Source organism: Vigna angularis, chromosome 9 (genome assembly GCF_016808095.1).
Source record: "Vigna angularis cultivar LongXiaoDou No.4 chromosome 9, ASM1680809v1, whole genome shotgun sequence".
NCBI classification, from domain to species: domain Eukaryota; kingdom Viridiplantae; phylum Streptophyta; class Magnoliopsida; order Fabales; family Fabaceae; genus Vigna; species Vigna angularis.
Window position 1 is genome coordinate 26,182,096 of NC_068978.1, and position 25,644 is coordinate 26,207,739.

At 33.8% G+C, this 25,644-nt stretch overlaps 2 protein-coding genes across 3 annotated transcripts; both read left to right on the top strand.

Moving 5' to 3' along the window:
* Positions 1-403: 403 nt before the first annotated feature.
* LOC108347663 (myosin-binding protein 7) lies at positions 404-4,887 on the top strand. The gene is made up of 3 exons (XM_017587055.2): positions 404-1,582; positions 1,964-3,294; positions 4,485-4,887. Exons 1-3 carry the CDS (start codon positions 934-936, stop codon positions 4,542-4,544), a joined length of 2,040 nt encoding a protein of 679 aa, XP_017442544.1. The 5' UTR covers positions 404-933; the 3' UTR covers positions 4,545-4,887.
* Positions 4,888-21,770: 16,883 nt separating this feature from the next.
* Positions 21,771-24,049, top strand: LOC108346948 (trihelix transcription factor ENAP2). Of its 2 annotated transcripts, XR_001833823.2 has the most exons (3): positions 21,771-22,812; positions 23,316-23,458; positions 23,793-24,049. XR_001833823.2 is itself a non-coding variant. In XM_017586023.2 (2 exons), exon 1 carries the CDS (start codon positions 22,022-22,024, stop codon positions 22,805-22,807), a length of 786 nt encoding a protein of 261 aa, XP_017441512.1. In that variant the 5' UTR covers positions 21,771-22,021; the 3' UTR covers positions 22,808-22,812; positions 23,316-23,594. The 2 variants fall into 2 exon arrangements, 1 of the variants encoding a protein (XP_017441512.1); XM_017586023.2 differs by lacking the exon at positions 23,793-24,049 and having other exon boundaries at positions 23,316-23,594.
* Positions 24,050-25,644: the final 1,595 nt, after the last annotated feature.

Sequence of the window (25,644 nt, forward strand, 5' to 3'; positions counted from 1 at the left end):
ACAAGTTTATAGACCCGATTGAGACTGAAAAAAAAACGAAGACCTACTTGAGATTGACACACAAATACGAAGACCAAACGAGGATTTAAACCTAATATATTATAAAATTAATGAAGAGATTTCACAAGAGCATCTAACAACCGTTTATAGTTACATCAAATTAATATAACTATTTTTAAAGATTACTTTAAAAACTATGAATATAATGATTGTGCTAAATATAAAACAAAAAGCCAAACCAAAACGTGGGCTAAGGCTAAGCAAATGACAACAATAAAAAAACACCCACGTGGCAAGTTTGAGAGTGTAACAAACGGCGTCGTTTCTTTCCCGTGGGGCCTTCTACCTGTCTCGTAGTTCTTCTCTGTCCCACCAACGGCGAAGAAATCAGATGCAACTTCGTTGGTTGCCATAATAAACTATTTTTCAAAGAAGATTTAAGACATGCCAATCTCATAATTCCTCATTTAATCATCGTCACCATTATCCTTGATTCCTTTCTGGTTCTTCTCTTCTTTAAATATTGTTATTTAAAATTTTTCCTTTTAAATTCTTCTCCGAAAGTACCACTTTTTATCCGTTGTTACTTTCTTGGTTACCGCTAAGGCACCAACCCTGTATGCATTTTTCTCAAAATTTAGGAAGAAAAATAACCAAAGGGTTGAACTGCAATTGGGTTTGGATTATTGATTTCTCCAAACCATGATCTTGAGTTTCTTGTGTGCCTTTGCCTTTTTCTTCAAGTTGTTCTACCACCTGCTTTGATCCGAACCCTTTGATCAAAACACCTTTATCGTCTCATGGATGCTTTAAATCTGGAAATCTGGGATAAGGGTCGGTGAGGATTTTGGATTTTGCTTGGTGGGTATTGTGTGTTATGTGTTGTGTTTCTTTTGTTACGTGTGATGGTCTTTTTGCGCACTTTAGAGGAAGATGGCTTCGCAGGAGACTCACTCTTGGACGTTGGGAGGGCTTATTGGTGCTTTTATTGACCTTGTTTTAGCTTATTTCTTGTTGTGTTGTTCAGCTTTTGTTTTCTTTGTGTCCAAATGGTTTAGAATTTTTGGTCTTCTTTTGCCTTGTCCCTGCAAAGGGAGTTTTGGGTATAGGAATAACCGTTTCTGTGTGCATAAACTGCTGTTTGAGTGGCCTTCAAGGAAGATATGTTCCATTCAAGTTATGGCGTTTAAAAGGTTCCCTTTTGATTTGGTTTGGGTTCACGGTCATTCATGCTGTGCCAATGATAAAGTGGTTGCTGAGAGAACACATTATCGTAGGGTTGTTGAGTTGGAAGGTGAGGCTTCTTGTAGTTCATGTTCCAGTCCGCGTTTTCCTCCTTTAGTTCATAGGGAAAATGCGTGTAATGCCAAGGGGAAGACGACCATGAGTATGAAACGAAGGTCTGGAATTCGTCGCTGGAGGAGGGGTAGTTCTGATCCTGGGAAAGTCTCTTCAGCTGTTCCATTGGATAATCTGCAATCTGATGTCCTCACTCCTTTGTCACCTTTTGATGACGGTGTAGTTAGAGGTAAAACCAATGCAACCACGAGTCCTACTTCGGGGAAAGGAGTTAGTATAGTTGGTAAGTCTGAAGTTTCTGGCATAACTATTGTCCATTTGATGGTTTAAGATAAATTAACATGTTAGTGTGAATTTGTAGTCTCTAATGTATGTTATAACACTTCCCATATTTTAACATATTAATGATACTTGCAAACTATCAAGGTCAGCATCTTGTGCTTATAATCACGAATGATTGTCCTAGGATTGCTCTGGAGTAACAAGTTGAATCTTATATCGTTGTTGAAGACCTATTTATTACACACACACACACATATGTGTGTGTGTATATATATATATTTATATATATTTATATATATATATATATATATTTATATATGATTCTATACATACTTGATATTGGTTTTTTTGACTTGTTCTGTTTTTCCATCCTTCTATTTAGAAGTCGAAGATGATCAAATTTGCCATGATTTGGATGAAAAGACTTGTCATAGTTATGAATTTAATGGATCGATGGTTGATAGTCCAGGCCAGGACAAACGTTTATTGACATTGGAACACTACATGGATAATGTGTGTGACAATGACCAGATTGATCGTAATGAAGAAGACCGTTTCAAGATGTTAGAAAATGCACTTGAGGAAGAGAAAGCGGCCTACACTGCTCTTTACCTTGAGTTAGAGAAGGAGAGAGCTTCATCTGCTACTGCTGCTGATGAAACCATGGGTATGATATTGCGCCTGCAGGAGCAGAAGGCATCAATGGAAATGGAAATGAGGCAATACCAGAGGATAATAGAAGAAAGAGTTGCTTATGATGAAGAGGAGATGGAGATTCTGCAAGAGATCCTTATAAGAAGGGAAAGAGAGAATCACTTTTTGGAAGAGGAACTCGAAGCTTATAGGCAAATGGATTCAAAAGGAAGTGATCAGTCATATGGTAAGGCAATGATGCAATGTGATCAAGGTGGACAAAGGCCTCCAATTTCAGTTGAAACGAATGAAGATCAAAGCAACATATCATGCAGCAAAGCAATGGTGCAACGTGATCAATGTGGACAAATGGCTCCAATTTCAGTTGAAACATATGAAGAGAGAAGCACCGTATCATTTTTTAAGAAAGATGAAATAACAGATATTTCCTCAAGTTATATGGCTGCACAGACTTCCATCAGTTCAGAAGATGGAGAAGAAGTGGAGAAAAACACAGAACGCAAGGCTCAAATGAATGACAAACTGCGTAGGTTCTTTTATGATACTGATCCGGATGTTCTTGATGTCCATGTCATTGAAGACAACATAGAACAAAGGGAAGAGGAAAATGAAAAGTTAAGTACCTCCTCATTGTGTAGTGTTACAAGTGAAATCACAAATAGGTATTTTGAATATGGAAGTCTAAAAGTACGGAGTAGTGATGCATTCCGGAGTTGTCGAAGGATAAATAAGATTGAAAATGGTAATAGTGTTGATGGCCCCTTCTCCTCCAGTCAGCTGTCAAACTCAAGATGCAATTCTTCGACTTACTATTATGGAAGTGATTCTTCAAGTGTAGTTGAAAATGAGAAGTTAAGGATTGGCAATGAGATTGAAATTCTTGGAGAAAGGTTGAGGAGAGTCAAACATGGAAAGAAAAAACTGTCTTCCTTCCAAGAAAATGGAGAAAGTTTAAAAGGGCAGTTGAAGCTTTTGGAGGATATAGCAAACAATCTCAAGAAGATTAAACATATGAGAAGCCATGCGCGTGGGGCTTCCTTGCCCCCTTCCTCATCTAAGGTATAACTTCATGGTTGTTGTGTTCATCATCATTCTTTCCTTCTAGCTTACAATGGTTCATTATGCTTCTTTGTTATGAGACAAATGATATTTGCTAGATTTTAGCATGACTCTGCAAATACAAATTCAATATACGGACACAATAATGGAGTGGTCTATCATTGGTTAAGGTAGATCTGCTCTTGGTTGTAGAGCTTTTTAATTTGAAGCTCAGATTCTCATATTCGATGATAAAGGGAATGAGTGTACAGTATGTTTGGGTCAGGCTCAGCAACTTAGACAAATTTATCTGAAACTAGTTCTGGTAATCAAAAGAACTTTGGTTTTACTTTGTGTATGTTGATTTGTTAAATTTATCTTAATTTAATATAATGAGTTCGTGAGAGATGACTAGAAATTTGCTGATTTTGGTGTGTTCCCTATGCAGTTGCCCTTGTACGTCTCAATTGTGTGTAGCTTTATGGCTTAACTTCTTTCTTTAGTTTCTGTCATCAAGTGTATCTGTTATTTCTTACCAAACAACTTTCTTCCAGTTCTCTCCTTAATCATTTACACCTCCACACCCAAAAGGAAAGAAGGTCTAACTCAAAATCTGTGGTTACTCCACATTAAGGAAATTTTGTTTGCAATGTTATTTTCTTGTATTTCAATTCATATCCAAAATAGATTTTGGTAGGAGATAATCTATAAAGATTGATTCTTTGATCTGTTTCACATCCTAATCTAATACTGATACTGTTAGATTAGATGCTTCACCTATGCATAAAAAAGTTATGAAAATCCAAAAGAGCTATGTGAGACATACAAGCATGTATAGTGCAGATACATAGAAGCATTGTCTATTGGTAAATCAAAAATGGAAATTGTCCTCTTTTGGATGATTTCAAAAGCAGAATGTAATTGACAGTGCTAGTTCTATCAGTAGACAATAGGAAGTAATTTGCTATGATTCATAATCTCTCTGTTTTCAATAATGTCAAAGAAGTATGATCTTAATTTTGATTTGCATAATTACACTCCTTTTTACACATATCTAAGTACTTACAATATTCTTTTCATTGTATAGGATTCTAATTATATCTTATACATTTTTTGCATTTGTGGTTGATGTTTTGTGACTGTTCATACTGCAACCACTAGATATGTTATGTTGCTTTGTGACCAATGCTGATTATGCCCCTTCAATTTAGGTGTGCTTGAGGAAAAGACGCAGCCAAAGTGTGGGTTTGGAGACAGGTGAAAGCAGCTAAATCATGAAGGTGATTTGTTACTGAAACATCTCTGGTAGCTACTAGAATTTAGCAGTACTTCTTTTACGTTATCATAGTTCTTTTAGTTATATGCTCTTTTAGCATGTAAATAATCCATTTCATAGTCCTCTAGGCTAAATAATGTAGCTAAAATAAAGTACAATTTTTTGGAATCTATTGCTCCTTGTGTAGTGTTTTCTGCCTTAAACTTGCTCAAGTGTTGGAATGTGAACTGTATATAACATTTTCTTTCTTTGTTCTTGTGCTTGAGGTATTCTTCATGTGTATGGAGGATATAGGGAAGCTTATGAATGAATTATTGATTAGTTTCTTTATGCATTAATATTGTTGTGTAGTGGTAATGATTTTTTACTTGTGTGGTAGATTTTTGCTTCTTTTTTTTTTATGAAAGTGATGTTAGGAGCATTTAAATGAAAGAACATTGCCATAAAAACTCTGGAGATTTTATTTATATACAGATTAGGAACTGAGAATGGAAAATGTGTATTTTTTGGAAAAAAATAATAAAATAGAAGGCTATGGTTAATGAATGAAGATTTTATTCAAAACAGAAAGATAATAGTTATTTTTCTACTTATTCTGTTCATTTTTGAAAGAAAAAATAGGTAATTTTTTCTTAATTTATTTAAGAATGAAATATTAGTTTTATAGTATAATATTAATGGAACAGGAGTTTTTACTACATCTTATACAACAAGTTTTTTTTTTTTTATTTGTAGATAATGTTTTAAATATAAGCATTTGAATATGTATATTTTATCTTCTTTTTAAATTCTTACAATTTAACTAATTTAAATGTTTTCATTTTTTTAGATATATGTTTGTAAATTTTTTGTAACAACGTAATGAAAGTTCATCTGTTATATATTTTTTTAATAAAATTTGTAACTTATTTATTATAATTGTTTTTGTTAATTACGTCTTAATTATATTTCTCAGTTTATATTCTAGTTTTGATTTAATTGATAAATTTTAAATTTTGAAAAAACAAATGAAAACATTCTAAAAGCGTATTTAATTTCTCTAGTTATAGTTATATTAAATTATAATTCAGTTTTGTTATATTTATATCACTATATAAAGAAAATTTACTTTTTAATATATATATATATGTATATATATATATATATATATATTTCATTTTATGTTTTGAATAATAATATTTTTAAATTAAAATAATTATTTTATCATTTTATATGACTTATATATAATAAAGAATTACTTATAGAATAAATAAAAATTATTTGCAATAAAATTATGAAAATTATTCATATTTATTTTTAGGTTTAATGTTTCGGTATGTCTCTTTTTTCGTCCAGAATCTTAAATAGATTCCCTAGTTATTCGGTGTCTCAATTGGGTATTTATTTTTGAAAAATTGAAACAAATAGAGGCTTGTTGTCAAATTGGATAAACGCCGTTTAAGAAGCCCTTACGTGACATGTTGACAATATTTTCACCTAAGTTAAACCTTCTCGCTTGGGCGAGATATGCAGAAAACTGAAACACAAGTTTTGCTGATATATTCGTTTTGTTATGATGCAATAGATGATGTTAAAGTTAGTTTCTTAGTGAAAACTGAAATAGCAATGTATTTGACTATCTTGAATGAATGAAGCTATGTTATATATTCTGTCTACTATTTGGCTCTCTTGGTAGCTGTTTTCGGGTTGAATTTCATCAAAGTATATTCTATTTTGTAATCCTTGAAAATGAGTTACCTTACCTCAATACCAGCAATGATGTTAATGATATATAAAAAAGTAGGAATCCTAATCAAGAAGAGATCATATTCTTGTGGAAGCAAAATCACTTTTTTTCTGTGATAAAGTACTAGTGTTTTATCTCTTCATACCTCGCGTCCTATATAATTTGAGGAAAGAAAGCACTATGTTGGAAAGAAAGTGGTTATGAATCAATCCTTCCTTTTCTGAGTTTTAACATAGGGTCACGTGGTCTCGCTTAAGCTACAAATTTTTGCTTAAGATAGATTGACGAGGCAACAATTTTAAAAGGACTTGCCCAAGCGACCCAAGTTTCGCCTAAGAGGAAAAGCTCAAGTGGCTCAACCTTAGTTGCAGGACATTGTCACCCAGGCGAGCAAAGTTTCACGTAAGCAAAAATGTTCCAGTGGGCACCCCAAGTTTTAGCCTAAATCTCGCCCAAACAACTTAGGTTTAGCTTAAGCGAAAATGTTCCAGTGCATATCTCACCCAGGCGAGAAGGTTCAACTTAGGTGAAAATACTGTCAGCATGCCACGTAAAGGCCTCTTAAACGACATTTGTCCAATTCGACGATAAATCTCTATTTGTTTCAAAATTTCAAAAATAAGAACACAATTGAGACACCAAATAAGTAGGGGATCTATTTGAGATTCTGGACGAAAAAAGGGACCTACTGAAACATTAAACCTTATTTTTATAATTTTAATAATGCATTGTATATGGTCGACTACATTAAAACAAGATCAAGTAAACTTTATTTTGAAGTTTAATATAATGTGTAAACAAAATAATGCTTAATCTTTCATGACAAAATATAAGAAACGCTAAATGTTACTTATTAAGTATCCTAAACTATAAGAGTTTAAGAGCGTCTAATAAATGTTTCATAAGTGTTAAATGCTATAAGAAAATATAACCGAACATCTAATCGTGATAGTTTCTAATAAAAAGTTAGATCGCTTATGATATATGTAACTAGCATTAAATACTATATATCCTAAACTTCTTAAGTTACTTAAAACAGACAATAATAAATGATAGTATCAAATCATGCTTAAACGTTTTTTATCATCTAACACTTTAAATAATGTACTTCCTAGTACTTCTTTATTTTTTGTGGTGTGCTCTCTTTTTCTATGCATATTTTCACTTTTATCAAAAAGTCTGCTCTGAATCAGAATAATATTAAGAGATATGAAGATATAAGGAATATAGTTGCTTAGCCAAGACACAACATAACTTCTGACTCTATCTTAAAGGCTAGACCACTAAAAGAAAGTCAAAAGCTCTGAGTAACAAATATTTTTCCAAGATGTCTATGTAAAGAAGTTTGCATGAAGAGAAGACAAGAATTTTTGTTATCAAGATTATTGTAATACGCTCTTCTCTCTCTAAGTTCTTTATTTTAAGACTTATCTTTGAAAATCTCTTTATGAGTTTTTAGAAACTTTTGTATTGATTCAAAATCATCTCGAAGAGAGTTAAACATTATGTCTTGTAATATTTCAAAACTACTTTGTTGTTTTTAGATTCAAAAGTGAATCTTGTTGAGACAAGATCGTTTATAGAGACTAGGTTTTCTAGAGCATCTTTGGTGTTGAAGTTTAACAAATAACAGGGAACTTGAATGAACAAGGGTTGATATCCTAATTCCTTATTTGCCAACTCCTTCAGAGTGCTCTCTCTTTAACCAGCTGCCATTCCTTCTGGTCTTGACGAATCTAAGAAAAAATCACCTTCTGGAAATGCCTCTAGAATTGGCTCAACAATAACCTCAAAATAATGTTAATTCCTTTTCTTTTTAGGCTCTTTCATGTGGTTGGACATGGTTATACAACTTTGCACTCAAGACTATAGGAACACACAAGTCAATTCATAGAGTGACAAAAAAATAATTCCAAACAAAACATGAACAAAAATAATTAAAACAAGGATTACTCTACACTCATAAACTTAAGTCGTCGAGTCCCCAACAACAACGTTATTTGTTGAATTCGTTTCTAGGTCGCACTAAAAACCAACAAATTTAGTTCCCCACTAATGTAGCATAGGGGTAACCAGGGTTTAATCCTCGGACTTGGTTCATGTTAAGTTTTGAAATGTAGGGTTGAATCCTAATTATTTATTATTAACTAATAAAGCAAGGTGGGGAATTAATTAAAAACGAACTTAAAAATGAGAGAAAGCTAATTAATAATGCAAACATGATTCTAAATCATGCAAGATACATGATGAGTACATATTTATACCCTCATGTAGCCTTTAATATTGGGTTCTTAATTAGTTTTTTTACTTTAATAGAATATTTTAATTAGGATTTTTTATAATTGAGTTTATTTAGCATGAGATACAAAAACATGTTAAAAATAGCTTTTTAGATGCATACATGTTCTTTGGATATTTTGATGTGTGTTAGTGCAACTACAGTTAAGTTGAGCTCATTGAGGTGTGAAAATAAATTGGTTAAAGTTTCATGAAACCTTAAAAATAAATCCAAGAATGAAAAATAATCAAGACCACTAGAAGTCAATCCAAGCATAACATGAAAAAGTGAAGAAATTTGGCTAAGCCAAGAAGATGAAACAAGGCAACAAAAAATGGATCTTGTAGTTTTGTCTATTTTTTCTACAAAAAGAACCGTTGATAATTGATAAATGTTTATGATTAAAGATTATTTGGGAAAAATATATCTTAAGATATTTTATTTGATGTTGTTAAATAGTTACCTTATTAAACTATATCAATAAATATCAAAAGATAATATTTACCAAATCTTTTTTTAATTTAGCATATATCTTCTCAAATATTTTTAGATCTCCATAACAATCAAATATATCTTGAAGATATTGAATTATTTAGAAGATAAATGGAGGAGATTACATTATCATAAAGAAGATTACAACAATAGAAAAGCCTGAAAAGAAAAAGCCTCAAAAGAAAAACCCAATCCAATTTCTATATAAAGAGACTTAGGGAAACACATTAAAGGAGCTTAGAAACCCTTTGAGGGCTTCAAATTTCGTCCTCTCTCTTCTCTCATGTTCTCCACCCTCTCTTCTTATATTTTCATGTTATGTTTACATTTCACGAAGTATTAAGCCTTTGAGATTGATTCTGCTGTAATTTCTTAACTGGATTATGAGGTTAGATGAATAAATTTGTTTGTTCTTTTGATTCTTGTTGTGATTTTTTTATCTATGTCTTTTGCTTCTTAATCAAGTAAAAGTAATGGTTTTTACATTATAGCAATTTGACATGATGTTAAATCTATATAACATATCAATCATATGAGTCCAAGGATTTTTATTTTTAATTGAAAATTTACTTTGATTAAAGTTAGAAACTTTTATGTGATTGAATGAGTTTTTGCCAATAATTGAGAATGTACTTTGATTAAAGGTAAAAACTTTAATAAGAATTAATCAAGAATGTACTTTGGTTAATAAGCTTTTTACTTGATATAAGAAGTGAAAGAATTGACATGATTAGGCATAGTAATATTTAATTGAGAATGTACTTTGGTTAAATTTCCTATATTAAATCTACAAAATTCTTGCTTTTAATTGAGAATATACGTTGGTTAAGAGTGAGAACGTCAACAAATTAATTGAGAATATACATTGATTAATTTGAAAATCTAAGACAATAATTAGTTGAACAATAATCTTTAGTAACCAATGATGAATCCTATTTTGTAAAAGGAGTAAAGTCAACCTATTTTCTTTATCATTGTTTTCATCTTTATAAATATTTTTATAAATTTATTTCTTTCTATCTTTTGTTCTTGTCGCAACCGGGATCGCGACGGGACGACGATTTTGAAAAAGAAAGAGATTTGGAGTCGCCACCATAGTTTATTCTGGAAAACTACGGAAAAACCATAAAATGATAAGGCATGGTCTGCGAAAATGAGATTCTTGGTTCGGGAGTCGATTACGTGTAGGGAAGGTATTAGCACCCTACAACGCCTGCCTTAAGGCAGTACCTTTAACTAAATACGCGAATATGATGTGGTTTTCAAAATGTTTAACTTTCCCTTAAAATAAAACTCTAAAGAAACAAACAATATTTTTTAGTTTTTTAAGCCCGACAAGGATTGACCTTGCTCCTACGTATTCCCATTCAGAATGAGAAATCAGGGTTCCGTAGTTCATTTAGAAATTGCTTGAAATTTTATTTAGGAAATTGTTTGAGAATTTTGTTTGGAAAATGATCATGGATAAATTTGGATTTTTGGGGAAGTGAACCTGACAAGGACTAGCCTTGCTCCTACGTATCTCCACTTTTTGAGGGAGAATCAAGGATCACGTAGTTCTGGCTAGAAAGATTGATTGTTTGAAAGTGTTGTTTTTAGTTTTTGAAGATTTTATATATTTTTTTATTTTATATGAGAAAGGAAAAAGGTTTTTAGCACAAGAACGATGCAAGCGATCACACATGTGCTTGACCTTTAAAATATATTTTTGTATTTTTTATAAAAGAAAGAGAAAAGGTTTATAGCACAAGGACGATGCGTGTGATCACACATGTGTCTAAACCTTTAAAATATTTTATTATTATTTAAGAAAGGAAAAAGAAAAGGTTTTAGCACAAGGACGATGCGTGCGATCACACATGTGCGTGCGATCACACATGTGCCTAAACCTTTAAAATATTTTTATTATTTTTTTTATATCTATTTTCTACCTTTTTTTTAGAGTGCAGCAAATAAATCAAATCCAATAAATAAATAAAAATAAAACACCAGATATAGGAGTGGGGTTTATCATACAAGGGGTTACATACACAGTAAAATCTAATAACCAAATAATAATAAAATAAAGAAACGAAAGCATAAAAATAAAACAAGACAAACAGCCTAAATAGAATAGGGGTGTAGAGATAAAACCAGGAGTGACATGCGGAGTAAAAATTGGAGCTCCTTTAGTTTGGACCAAATCCCTCTTTTTCTTCAACTTTGTATCTGTTCGGGTGTAAGGATGAAGTTTGGGGTGCATCCTGAAATAGTGTGCTCAGCCAACTCTTCTTCTTCTTCATTTTTTTTTATGGGCAGAAAAAGGCATAAGCCCAAATTGAAAGGGAGTGCAAGTGAGAAACAGGGGTGTGTGAAAGCGAAATGTTTATTTTTTTTGATGGATTTAGTCCAAGTTTTTTAGCAGAAAGATTAGGGGTTCTGCCACCCTTCTCTTCATTCTTCAATCTCCCACAATCAAATCTCTCCTCTCCCGGCCATGAAACCCGATGAGGGGCGTCTTCCCTGCGTGCCACCAAAAACGGCCACCGTGCCAAACCGGCCACCGCGCCATCACCCTTGTCCAGTCTCCGCGCCACCGCTTCCTCGAGCCAGCCATCACGCTTCCTCCCTCCTTCTCTTCTCTGCTTCAAAAAATGGTAACCCAGGGAGGGGTTCGCCTCTGCCAGCTCAAACGCACGGGCAGCCTCCGCCAGATCGGCATCGTCGGCGACACCACTCCGTCGGAGCCACCGCCGGCCACGGCGTCACTGCCCCTTTCTCCCTCTTCTTTTCTTCTCTTTGCGCGAGAACAAATCGACTGCCTTAGGACACGAAGCTATTCGCCATCAGGACCGTCGGCGACAACGCCGGTCATCACCAGGGCTTCTTCCTGCGTCCTTTTTTTTTACTGTTGAGTTATTTGTGATTCTGTTGGATGAAGGTTGTAATTAGGTGAAGATGGAATCTAAAGTTCGTCTGCGGTTTGTAGATTACTTTGGCAAAAATGATGGACGAATCGTAATAGCCAGTGAGAGTCTGATGGTCTCTGGTTTGGTGAGGAATTATGAGGGGTGGAGAGTAGTCTGATAAGTGTATGATAGATGATGGGTGTTTGGGTATTGGGGCTGAGGAATTTCCAGTGTTAAACGGAGAAGAAGATGGGCTTGGCAGGGGCGTGATGTCAAGATGATCACCGGTGTTTGGAGATAATCACCAGTGTTGAAGATAACAGAGTTGGTAGTGAAAAAGGAAAAATGGTTGTGGTTATGAGGTGTTGAAGGTGAAGGCCGCTGGAGGTGATAGAGTTTGAAGTTAGGCAGTGGCCGTGAGGTGTTTGATGAAGATTGGTGTTGGCCGTGTTCAGTAGCCGTTGGCGTGAGCTATTGAACATGACTGTGACAGTGGGTGAAGCTGGATGAAGGGTTGTGCCGTGAAGGGATGATGATGTTGGTCCTGATCGTGTCCCCCTTCAATCTGTAATGAACATATTTAAAGAACACCATGCATTGCGTCCCAGGAAAATCTGGGATTCTTGTTTTATCTTTTTTTTTTGTGTTTTTTAGAGAACTTTCCAGGAACTCGGAGCGGAACTTAGAGACACATCCTGATTCCGGACTTTTGTTTTTTTATTTATTTTTTATTATTTTTATTTTTATTTTTTATTATTTTATTATTATATTTTTTATTAAAACAAATAAAGTGCAACGAAATAAAAGACGAACGCCCCACTCTTTGGACGAACACCTCAAAAACACCAAACGCCTATAACGAGTACAAACATCATCTGGAACGGCCGTTCATTATGGACACAGAAAAACATATCAAGACCGAACGTTTAATTGAGAATAAACCCATCAAGATCGAACGTTCAACTAACATATGAAAATGACCGAACGCAATTTGCTGAACACCACTTGGTCGAACGCTCAAAACCGAACGCCATATATGACTTAACACGCCGAAATTAAGCACTATTAGCACGAATGCTGAAGATCCATCGAGACCGATCGTTCAAATGAGAATAACATCACCAAGATCGAACGTTCAAGTGAATACCGAACGTTCATTAAAACAATATGACCGAACGCTAACAATTACGAAAGAACGAACGGTAAACATGCGAGGCCGAACGGTCGAACTTTTGGCCAAGGATGACTAAACGGTGAGGTCGAATGACCGACCGTCCATGAGGCTGAGCAACCGAACGTCCTTGAGATCGAATGGCCGAAAGGTAGAGACCGAAAAGCCAACGGGCTATGATATTGGTCAAGAAAGCACGAACGGTTGATTAGGGGAAGAAGTCGAACGGCTCACAGTAGAGGACGAACGGTATAAAGATATGGAGAATAGGAATGCACGGCAGAGGAAGAACGGTAGATGAGGGAGAGCGACCTGAACGAGCGGTAGAAGACGTAGAACGAGCGGTAGATGAGAGAGGACGAGCGGTCTGCGATATTGCAATATAGGGCGAACAGTTTCATGCAGGGGAAGGAGCCGAACGCGTTCTCTTTTATTTATTTATTAATTAAATTTTTTTTATTTTCATTTTTTCTTTTTATTTTTTTTATTTTTTATTTTTTATTTTTTATTATTTTACACTCATGAATAAAACAAATCTATTAGTCAATCCGGATGAAATTGGGTGTTGACAGTTCTTTTATCCTTTAATCTTTTATTGATCTTGATTTTTTTATTGTTTTTGTTTTTAATAACCCTTTTGTATAGTTTTTACAATAACTAATTTGTTAAGAATCAATTATGTGTTCGTTGGGAGACAATGTAGTATTGAATTTACCCTTTCTATTTTGTTGGCTACTATCTTATTGTATGCAAGTTGTATTGTATGAATGGATAAATTTATATATGTAATAATGTGAATAAGAAGAGTATGAACATTTTGTAAGGTGAAAATGTAAGAATGTTGGATTGCTATTACCTTACATGGGCTCACGATATTGATTTGAGAAGTTTGATATTGATGAATAAGTATGGATAGATGAAGTTCTGGTATGGATATGAGTTATGAATGTTTGACACATGTGTTAACAATATTTTTGATCTCCAGAAACGAAACCAAAAACTTGTTGATAGATCGGCAAGTGTATCAAATCGCACAAGTAATATAAAATGGTAAGACCAAGTATCGTATCCCTGAAGACTCTCGGCACTAAACAATTGTGTGATAACTAAATTAATTAAGACTTAAATAAAACGAGTTTGTTGATTTCAAATGCAAAGACATAAAATTAAATATGAATGTAAATTGATCAATAGTAGAGTAACACAAAGATGGACGAATGTTGTTTAATATGAGATGAATATGTTGTTGGAGTTATATTTCACCAAGTTCCCTCTCATGTATATAAGAATTCCTCTTTATGCGTTAATGTTAACGTCACTCACTAAATTATTTAGAACCCGATCCCTCGACGCAATAAACCTGCCTTAATTCCTAGTTCGTGCAATTCCTAGCGTTCCTAGAAAATTAAGTCTGAAGATCAAGAGCTTAAGACGACCAAGTACTCATACCCTCATTCCTTAGAAATATTACCCTTGGGAGAATTCAACAAGAACCTGAATTGTAAGGAACCTCCCAGCATTCATGCAATTCATAAATCATGCTACTAAATGAGTTAAATAGAGCAAGCATTGAAACAGATGAATTCCCTAACAATTAATAAATAAAGCATATAAATTAAGAATCAATTCAAATACATGAGAGTTCACAAGGTTACATCATTCCCCAACAACAAATAGAGTTAGTTCCCAATGGACATGGAGAAACTAGATGAACAATGGAAAAACATGAGATAGTAAAACCCTAAAAGTATAGGAGGAAGCTCCCGCCTCCAGATCTACCTTCAGAGGGTAGAAGAGTGTATTGTTGTGTTGCTCCAGCCAGAGATGCAAAACCTAGAGCGCCTGGGTGCTTTAAATAGAGTCGGAAAAGAGTATAAACAGGGCCCGGTCCAAAAGAGTCGAAACAGAGCAAGAACTTGGCCTGACCCGCGAAACACAACGCTCAAGCACCCGGGCGGTGGACGTCGATTTCCGTAGGGCTTGAGCCTCCAGTTTGGACGCCCAGGCTTCGGGGTCCGACGCCCGGGCGGCAGACATCGATTTTCTGTGCCTGAGCTTCTCTGTTGGGCGCCCAAGCTTCGTATTATCCTTCCTTCAGGTGTTTTTCCAAGCCTTTCTGAGCTCTAACTCCTTAGCACTTCATCTTTGCTTCCTGTATTAACTCATTTTCGATCAAAACAAAGGGAATTAATCATAAAATCATCAAATTCAATCTCAACTCTCTTGTTCACAAAACTAAAGCAAAAACATGAGTTAAAGCAAGTTTCTAAGTCAAAAGGGATGCATTTAGTATCAAAATTACATAACAAATAACAGTATTTTAAACCGTTATTACAACGCCAAACTTAGATTTTTTTTGTCCTCAAGCAAAACAAAATGTAACTTAGCTTTTCAGAACAATCACTACAATTACTCAACATGTTTCAAAAACTTTTCCTTTCAAGACAAGAAATCACTTTTACTAATTCAGTATAAAGATCTCAGTCAAGATGTGCAAATGCCTTAATTCAATCAAAATCAATGTAATGCTCATGTACTTCAACAAATGTTATCCTTAAGAATGATCAATCAACCAAACAGAGATGCAATCAGAAATTCAAAGAACTATTCCTCACCAAAGAAAGTGTTTCACTCAAGCACTCAAAAGTGTATCACTCAAGCACTCAAAAGTGTATCACTCACTCACAGGTGTATAGTGTTGGTATCTTTTTCACTCTGCTATCACAATGTCACACAAATTAACCTTGTCTTTCATTTAACCACAATCAAACATACGCACAAGCAAGTTTTCATCACAAGTGTTTTTCATCGATTGTAACTTGGCTGGGCTAAGAAGGGAATTGGTTTTTTTGGAATGCAAAATCCTTGAGTTAAGAGAAATATTTATGAAATTAACAATTACACACAGGTTCTCTTTTCAAGAAGATCTTTCCCAACCTTTTTCCCTTGCAGTGAGCTCTTTTTTCTTTCTTTTAATTTTTCTTTTTCTTTTAATTTTCTTTTCTTTTGATTTCCAATTGCTTTTGCTTTTCAATTGCTCACTACCTAGATAAGTGGGGTTGCTTACCAGCAACCCTAAACTTGAACCTTTTTCAATACCTCACAAATATTCTTAACTCAATTCAAGTTAAAGAATTTCAAACAAGGTTTTCAAAACATGCATAAGGCTCAAGGTTCAAAGGGTAAAACAAATTGTTTTCTTTTTAATGGACAAAATTTTCTTTGAAGGCTAAAAGAATAAGGGATAACAAAAGATGGCCTTGATCATATGAAACATGCAAGCAAGTAGTTCAATCATAGAAAATTTGGGCAAAATCATTCATGCATCCAAAGTAATAGCAATTATTTACAACAACTCTGAAGCCCAAAACTCACACAGGTAAACTCTCAAGTTCCAGAATTCAGAAAAACATCTTGCTCAGTGTCTCAATCAAGTTTTACCTCAAGCACATGTTTCATATATTGTGAGCCATCACCTGCATATTATCACGTCATGCATCATCCCAACATCAATCCATACACCAGAATCTCACAAAGCAATACTCATCACAAAACAATCACAGTTGAATCAAAGCAGAATAATTCATTCAATCAAAGTACAAAAACAAAACAAATAATCAAAAGGAAAAGTTTAGAAAGCTGGGTTGCCTCCCAATAAGCGCTTCTTTAACGTCACTAGCTTGACCTAGTCTTCATCATCATAACATCCATCAATAGATGTTGTTAGTAACATCCATCAGTAGATGCTGTCATTACTGCCATCAGAAGCAACATATAACCTAAAAAAAATTCAAACACAAAAAAAATCAAATCCAAACCACACATGTGAATTAAAAAGAAAAAATAAAATAAAAATATAAAACAAAATAAAAGATAAAAAAATTTAGAGACTGGGTTGCCTCCTAGCAAGCGCTTCTTTAACGTCACTAGCTTGACACCATTAAGCTCAATCTGGATCACCCAATTCCAACTTTAATCTTGGTGTTCTCCTTTCTGCCTCCACACCAACTTATCTTCAGCAACTTCCTCTTTGTAGGCTTGACTTCAAGACCACCAATCTTTTCAAGTACAGATAAGGGCATCAAGTTGATACTGGACCCTAAATCAATTAAGGCTTTCCCTCTTTCATGACTCCCAATAGTGTAGGGGATATTGAAACTTCCCGAATCTTTAGCTTTTGGAGGAAGTGCCTTCTGCAAGATCACACTACAATTGCTCTGTACCTCAATTGTTTCTTCCTCTCGACTTTTTCTTTTTTTGTTGAATTTCTTCAAGAAGTTAACATAATCGAGTACTTGTTGCAATGTCTTAGTCACAGGAATTTTAATCTCCAATTCCATGAAGATTTCCATGGATTGCTCAAACTGTCTTTCCTTCTCTTCCTTAGAATAATTCTTTGGGTAAGGAAGATGTTTTTCATATAATTCTTTCCTTTTTTCCTTATCCTCTTCCTCTCCTTTTTTCTTTTCTTCCCTATTTTTTTCCTTTTATTTTCTCTCACTCTCTTCTTCTTCTTTCTCTATATCTTTCTCTTTTTCACTCAAACTTTCTTTTTCTTTTCTCTCATCTTCTTCCTCTTCTTCCCTCTCCTTTTTTTCTCTCTCACTCTCTTCTTTTTCTTTCTTTTCCTCTACATCCTTCTCTTTTTTTGCTCAAACTTTCTTCTTTTATCTCTATTTTTTTCTCATCTAAAAACTTGTCACTCTCAGTGATAACGGCGTTGCACTCCTCTTTAGGGCTAACTTCCATATTGCCCCCAAAATCATCCAGCTTCTGAATTATGAACCTACAATGTGCCTCCATCCTTCTGCATGCTGCTTGAGTGTTATTACGATGAGACTCAGACATTTGTATGAACTATTGAAGTGTGTCATCCATATTAGCCCATCTTTCTGATATAGAGGGTTGTTGTTGTCATTGTTGTTGTGGCAGCCTATCAAATTGTTCGGCAGCTTGAGTGCTTTTGTAATGAGAATCAGACATCTCATTAACTGTTGAAGTGTGTCATCTATCTTAGCCCATCTTTCTGATATAGAGAGTTGTTGCTGCCATTGTTGTTGTGGTTCTCTATAAAATTGTCCGACACCATGTCTTAATTGACTTTGATCTATGCTTGAGTGAGGTTTCCACCAGTGGTTGAAAGTACCTTGGTAGAATTGAGTGCCCATATAATTAATTTCTTGTCCGAATTGCATCCTGCAAGCATTAGACACAAAATCCTAGAAAATATTGTTAGCACAAAAATAAAAATAAAAGAAACAAAAATAAACTAAAATAAAATCAAATAAAATAAAGTAAAATAAAGTAAAGCCAAAATTAATTAAGAATCACACAAATAGAATAGTTTAAACCATGAGTCCCCGACAACGACACCAAAAACTTGTTAACAATATTTTTGATCTCTAGAAACGAAACCAAAAACTTGTTGATAGATCGACAAGTGTACCTAATCGTACAAGTAATATAAAATGGTAAGACCAAGTATAGTATCCCTGAAGACTCTTGGCACTAAACAATTGTGTGATAACTCAATTAATTAAGACTTAAATAAAACACGATTGTTGGTTTCAAATGCAAAGACATAAAATTAAATATGAATGCAAATTGAGCAATAGTAGAGTAACACAAAGATGGACGGATGTTGTTTAATATGAGATGAATATGTTGTTGGGGTTAGATTTCATCAAGTTCCCTCTCATGTATATAAGAATTCCTCTTTATGTATTAATGTTAACGTCACTCACTAAATTACTTAGAACCCGATCCCTCGGCGCAATAAGCTTGCCTTAATTCCTAGTTCGTGCAATTCCTAACGTTCCTAGAAAATTAAGTCTGAAGATCAAGAGCTTAAGACGACCAAGTACTCATACCCTCATCCCTGAGAAATATTACCCTTGGGAAAATTCAACAAGAACCTGAATTGTAAGGAACCTCCCAGCACTCATGCAATTCATAAATCATGCTACTAAATGAGTTAAATAGAGCAAGCATTGAAACAAATGAATTCTCTAACAATTAATGAATAAATCATATATATTAAGAATCAATTCAAATACATGAGAGTTCACAAGGTTACATCATTCCCCAACAACAAATAGAGTTTAGTTCCCCATAGACATGGAGAAACTAGATGAACAATAGAAAAACATGAGATAGTAAAACCCTAAAAGTAGAAGAGGAAGCTCCCGCCTCCAAATCTGTCTTTAGAGGGTAGAAGAGTGTGTTGTTGTGTTGCTCCAGCCAGAGATGAAAAAACCTAGAGCGTCTAGGTCCTTTAAATAGAGTCGGAAAAGAGTAAAAACAGGGCCCGGTCCAAAAGAGTCGAAACAGAGCAAGAATTGTGCCTGACCCGCGTAACACGACGCTTAGGCGCCCCATTTAGAGCGCCCAGGCGGTGGACGTTGATTTCCGTAAGCGTACCTTGTTGACCATAGGCTCCCATTTGAATGGGCCACAATTATAGGCCCATTGGATGATCTAGAGGTCCAATGGGCCAACTTAGCTATAAGAAACTGAACCTATTTTTAGCTAAGTTATCCAACTCGAAAATGTTTCCGACAGACATAAGAAAATACTAGTAGACAATACTCTAACTTGTTGAACAAAGTTGTTATCAAAATAAATACACTCTTTAGTACTAAATAGTACTTGGTACTAGGGGTGGGCAAACTGCACTATTTGCACTGCACTATAAATCTATTACAATTAACTATAAAATAGTTTAAAAAAACTGAACTGCACTAGAAAATAGTTCACAAAAACTGAACTAAACTACTTTTTAGTTCAGTTAACTACAAAACAATTCAGTTAACTATAATGCACCTTTTTCTAATAAATAAATGTAGTTTTGCACTAGTACAACTGTCAATGGCTAATCATCGATAGAGTTAAAAGAATTAGTTCAATTTGATTTTTTTTTAATAATTACAAACAAATAAATTAATATTCAATAACATCACAGCATTTAAAAAAATTAAATTATAAATATATATAATTAGAATTAGTAAATAATTATAATAAAAAATTTAAAAAAATTAATGAAATATTATTGGTACTATTTTATCATATTATTAAAATTAAATTAATAACTATAATTATTTATCATTACTATTTATTATTAATTTTAAAATATAAAATGTCTAAAATTTGATTCTCATATTAAATATAGTTTAATTTAATAATATAAATTTGTTTATATATTATTTTATATAGATTAAAAACTTAATCTCTAAAAAATATTTCTGTTTATCTCTGTTTTGCGTTATTCGAAATATTTTTATTTTGACAATTATCTAGTTTAATATAAAAACTCTCATCTTTCTTCTCTTCTCACCTTTTTCTGAATTCTCATATATATATATATATATATATATAATATTATATTTTATAATTATTTACATAAGTACTTTTATCTTTTTATTTTTACAATTATAGTTAATTTTATTAAGTTATAAAAATAATTACCAGTTTTTGAAATATAATTACAATATAATAAAATTTAGTTTTTTTTAAAATAGATAATTATTTTAGTATAAATTTAATAATATCATTTTATTTTAATAATTATTATAATAATAGTTAACTTTTTAAGAACAACTAATTAATACAAAAATTAATACAAAAATTATTTATCATTACTATAATTATTTATCATTACAATTTAATTATGTTGTGGATTGTCTAAACTTAAGAACAACTAATTAATACAAAAATTAACTAAATAAAAAATCCCCAATTAAGGTAAGATGCTAAAATTAAATCAGAAATAAAAACTTATAAGTTTAATATGAGAAAATTAAATCTAAAATTGTAATAATAGAACGTCAACATGACCATCAACAAAAAATATTTATAACCATAGTGAATCGATGATTGAAAAAAAAAATGATAGAAAAAGACTTTACCACAAAGCATGGTAGAAGATAAACATAAAAGAGATAGTTTATGCAGTTAACTGCACTGTAACTATAAAGGTTCAGTTTTTTAAAACTGAACCACAACATGGTATAATTTAGTTATTAGTAAAAATAGTTTAGTTTTTATAGTTTAATATAGTATAGATAATCTATAGTTTAGTGCAGTTAAGTTAATTATGCCCAGCCCTACTTGGTACCCGATATTCGATGCCTAACTAAATGATCTATTCATAAAATATCTAATAGTTATTTTATTGACTACATACTATGATATCCAATAAACATTATCATGTCGTTATCTTAAATAACTCAATAAAAATTATAATTAGAGTTCAGAGATCTTCAACCATATAATATATATATATATATATATATATATATATATATATATTATTGATGGTTATATTAATATCTTACTTAAAGATTTAGTAAATAATATATTCTATATGATTAGTTAAAATCAATCTCTCGAACTCAAGCCTTTAATTATAATACTTCCTAATATTATTGTTCTTCATCTCATTCTATTGGATAATCAATGTTGTTCATATGATACAATTTGTAGTCTCTCACTACATACAATAGGAAAATCTCCTGAGTGCTTTTTTATGTGTTGGCAATTTTTGATTAATAATTGGACACTGTGTAGGATACTTTGTAACGAAATCTCTCCAAGAAATATGTGAGATGATAAAACAGTACTACACAAAATTACAAAATATATATCACAGGTATTAATAAAATATTTAAATTTAATAGCATCTTTTACCACAGCAGCATGTGTCCATGGTGAAGAATATGATGGATGGAATGACTATCCACCGTCACCACCCCAACCCACGCTTCCACTCCAACCGCCGCCACCAAATGTCAACCAAACCCACCAACACCTTTCCTTACACCCACCACTCCAATTTCTCACACCCACTCCAATAATAACAACCTTTATAAACCCAAAACACCCACCACACACACCACACCACACCACACCCTCTCTCATCATGGCCACCCCAAACGACGCCGCTTCGCCGACCAAGAAGCCTCAACCCATCCCCTGGACCCACCAAGAAACTGTCCACCTCATCGGCGCCTACCAGGAGAAGTGGTACGCGCTCAAGCGCGGCCCACTCCGCCACAACCAGTGGGAGGAGGTCGCCGTCATCGTCGCCGCCCGCTGCGGCTACGACCTCGCGTACCCCGCCAAGTCCGCCCTCCAGTGCCGCCACAAGATGGAGAAGCTCCGCCAGCGCCACCGCGCCGAAAAGAAACACGTCGCCGCCACGCTCCGTCCCGCCGCCTGGCAGTACAACGCTCTCATGGAGGACCTCGAATGCGGTCCCCTCCCCATCTCCGCCCTCGCCCCGTTCCAAAACGACACCGATTCAGATCCCGACGACGACGGCACTTATCGGAACGGCAATAATGGCGATGAGAGCTTTGTGAAGTCGAAGAGTATTAACTGTATTCTCGGCGAGAGGCCCGTGAGAATGAAAAGCGGTGAAAGAGGGTTTTTGAGGGAGCGTGCTGAAGAAGAACGAGACGAAGACGACGATGACGATCGCGACGACGATGTTTTGGCGTTGCCGGCGGAGATTAGGGCTTTCGCTGAGAGGTTTATTGGAATGGAGAGTTTGAAGATGGAAATGATGAAGGAAACTGAAAGGTGTAGGTTGGAGATGGAGAAGAAGCGGATCCAGATGATTGTGGATTCGCAGCGGAGGATCGTTGATTCCATTGGGAGGGCGTTTGGGTCTAACAAGAGGGTCAAGATTACTCAACAAATCTGAAAGAGGTTTCATTTCATTTTATTTTCCACTTTTAATTCATTTTAATTTTTATGTTTGGATATTCATTAGTTCACACACTTTTGCTTACTCATTTTAGTCAAGATTAAACATGCTTTTGGGGAAAATGTTTACCTTTGGTCTTTTTGTGTATGGAAATGGAAATGTATTGGGAATCCAAATGTGTAAGTTAGCAGTGAACAAAGGACACAGACCAATAAACTTATATTCTCTTTAAGATTTTGGTTTTAAGTCAGAGGTGGTTATGTAATGTGGTTTCAATCAAAAAGCTTTAATGAATATCATTCTTTATGAAAAAGTGAGCAAACTGACAATCCATGGCAGTTTGGGATTGCTTGACATGTAAAAGGACTATTACTATGTTCGTATATGTATTATTTATTATTCATTCCTAAAAACAATGTTTAACCTTTTTAATTGCATTTTCTTGTTTATTGTTTTTGTTCACCTAGTTTATGGATTCATGGTTACATGTTTGATCTGCCTGCAGATTGTGAAATATATAATGATCGAGATAAACTCTGAATGGTTTCTACTATGGAAGAGTCTACAGAAATAGTTGCATAGCGTGCTGCTAGTTGTTTATTCTATTTATTATTGCATTTGAAGTCTGTACTTCTCACATTAATGAGGGTAAGTTCATTTTTTGGCATAAGTTGATTATAATGCAAGCGATATCTTTACAATTATAATGCTTAGTTGATTATGGCTTTGTTGTGAAAAAATCTATTAAGATGAATGTTAACCTAGAAAGAAACATACCAGAAAACATTTTTATCTTCTCTGTCAAATATTATACGTCTTTATTTCTCCACAATGGTCCCAATAGAGATCAATATGTCTGTCTGGAACACAGGGCATTGTGGAGTGGTTTATGTCTCTTTTACAATTAATTTACTGGAAGTCAAAGTTATTAGCAGTTGATTTTATCTGGTACATTTATGCTTGTGCTTATAATGCTGGACAGGGTTATTTTAGAGCCAAAGATTGTGCTTGACTAGCTTGATGGCTTCTTACCCAGTTTCTTAAGACTAGGGGATTGTGTTACTGGTTGAAGCCTCCATAATGATTCTGTTTCTGGTTCAAGCCTTCACTAACCCACGTATTTTCTTTTCCATCGTAATGGCTACTGCTTTCAATTCTCTAAGAACACCAGGGAAAAGTAGTTATTGTGCATTTGTCTATATATCCACTTATTAATGAGTAATGATGAAAATTTCCTCACTCAGTAGTATCACACATGCATAATGCTGGTCATTTTACAAGACAAACAGCGGCATGACAACACTGATGTTCTGTCTAATTAGTTGTAAGGTGGCACCAACTATGATCAAACTTTCCAGATACCAAAGAAGTCTTCACATTTTCATCTTGCTAATTTGAAAGATCTGCTTCTCTTAGGGTCTTCGGATTACCCTTCTGGCTGTTTCTTCTTGTAGGCAATTACATGATAATATGCAATAGTGGCCATCTAACATTAATCTATTTCATGTTTTTCATTTTTATGATCTGTCTGGGGATGATTTTTTTGACAACATTTCAGTGAGTAGGTGCAATCATGCTTTAGCCTATATGTAAGTTGTGTTAATTTGTTTAAAATAGTACCTGTGTTGTATGGTTTTCCATGTATCATCATGAAGTTGTCTCGAATCATCTCGATTCTAAAGTTAAAAGATGCTTGGAGCCCAAATGGTACTTTTGGATTAATGACTTTCAAAGCAGATCAGATCTTGTTAAAATTTATGCATTAAAGTGTTTACCTGGCTCTAAGAGTATAGCCAAGCTAAATATTTGTAAGGAATTTCTCAAGCAGATCGGCAAGAAAGATATATTTTTTACTTACCTATTATTTATTTGGCCTTAAACAGACTCATTTAAGACATAACATTCTAAGGCCTGATTTGTTAAGTCAAATCTATATGAATTGCATAAATCTTGAAACTTCTAAACCATCTGGTCCATCTCGCCCATTGGGATTAAAATGTGCTTTTAAAACTAGTTGAACAAGTATGAAAATATTGAAGAGGTTTCTGTAGCTGGTTTAACCAATTTTCGACAATTCATTGTTTCAACATATTAAATTTGAGTTGTTAGATGTAGGAGGTCTGTCTCCTAGTAGGAATCCTGACTTTTCTAAGGTCTAGGTTAATTGCACTAATTGGGGAAGGAGTAAAGAATTGCAATTTCATACATAATAGTCTATCAAGATTGGATTTTTTTTCCAGAAATAAACCCAATTTTTTTTAAAAAATATCCCTAATAGATCCCGCATTTTATCTTTTAAATTAAACATGTTTACTTCGCAAGTTTAGAATTTGGCTTAATGAACCGAATTCTCAATTGTGTACTTTGGTTTTCAGCCTTGGGGTGGCATTCAGCTATGTGGATCCAAATTTTGGTATTGTCATGAAAAATGTATTCCATTAATGTTATTCTTATTATAAATAATGACAGCACTATTTACAACAATTATTATTCATAATTACAAGATATTTTACAATCTCAAATTAAGGAAAACAAATTAATCTATGAATTGTCTAGTTTATTTTTAAAAAATCATATTAAAATATTTAAGGAAACAAATTAATTTCTATTTTGACATAAATTAATGTATGAATTCATATCAAAATATTTAAGAAGACAAATTAATTACTTATTAACATCCTTCCTCAAATTAATTACATTCTTCTATTCTCTTCCATTATTTTATTATTTTATGTGAGTACTTCTATAGTTTTCTTCGAGAGATATCCTTATTTAAAAAGAATTGACCTTCTTGAGAGTATATGACTTTTCGTACAAAGATTTGTACTTTTTTA

What these genes read in the sequence shown, in the direction of transcription:
- LOC108347663 (XM_017587055.2), top strand. Translation starts at nt 934, where the DNA reads ATGGCTTCGCAGGAGACTCACTCTTGGACGTTGGGAGGGCTTATTGGT. An exon ending in GAAAGGAGTTAGTATAGTTG is followed by an intron (nt 1,583 to 1,963) that starts GTAAGTCTGAAG and finishes CCTTCTATTTAG; the next exon opens with AAGTCGAAGATGATCAAATT. An exon ending in TGCCCCCTTCCTCATCTAAG is followed by an intron (nt 3,295 to 4,484) that starts GTATAACTTCAT and finishes CCTTCAATTTAG; the next exon opens with GTGTGCTTGAGGAAAAGACG.
- LOC108346948 (XM_017586023.2), top strand. Translation starts at nt 22,022, where the DNA reads ATGGCCACCCCAAACGACGCCGCTTCGCCGACCAAGAAGCCTCAACCC.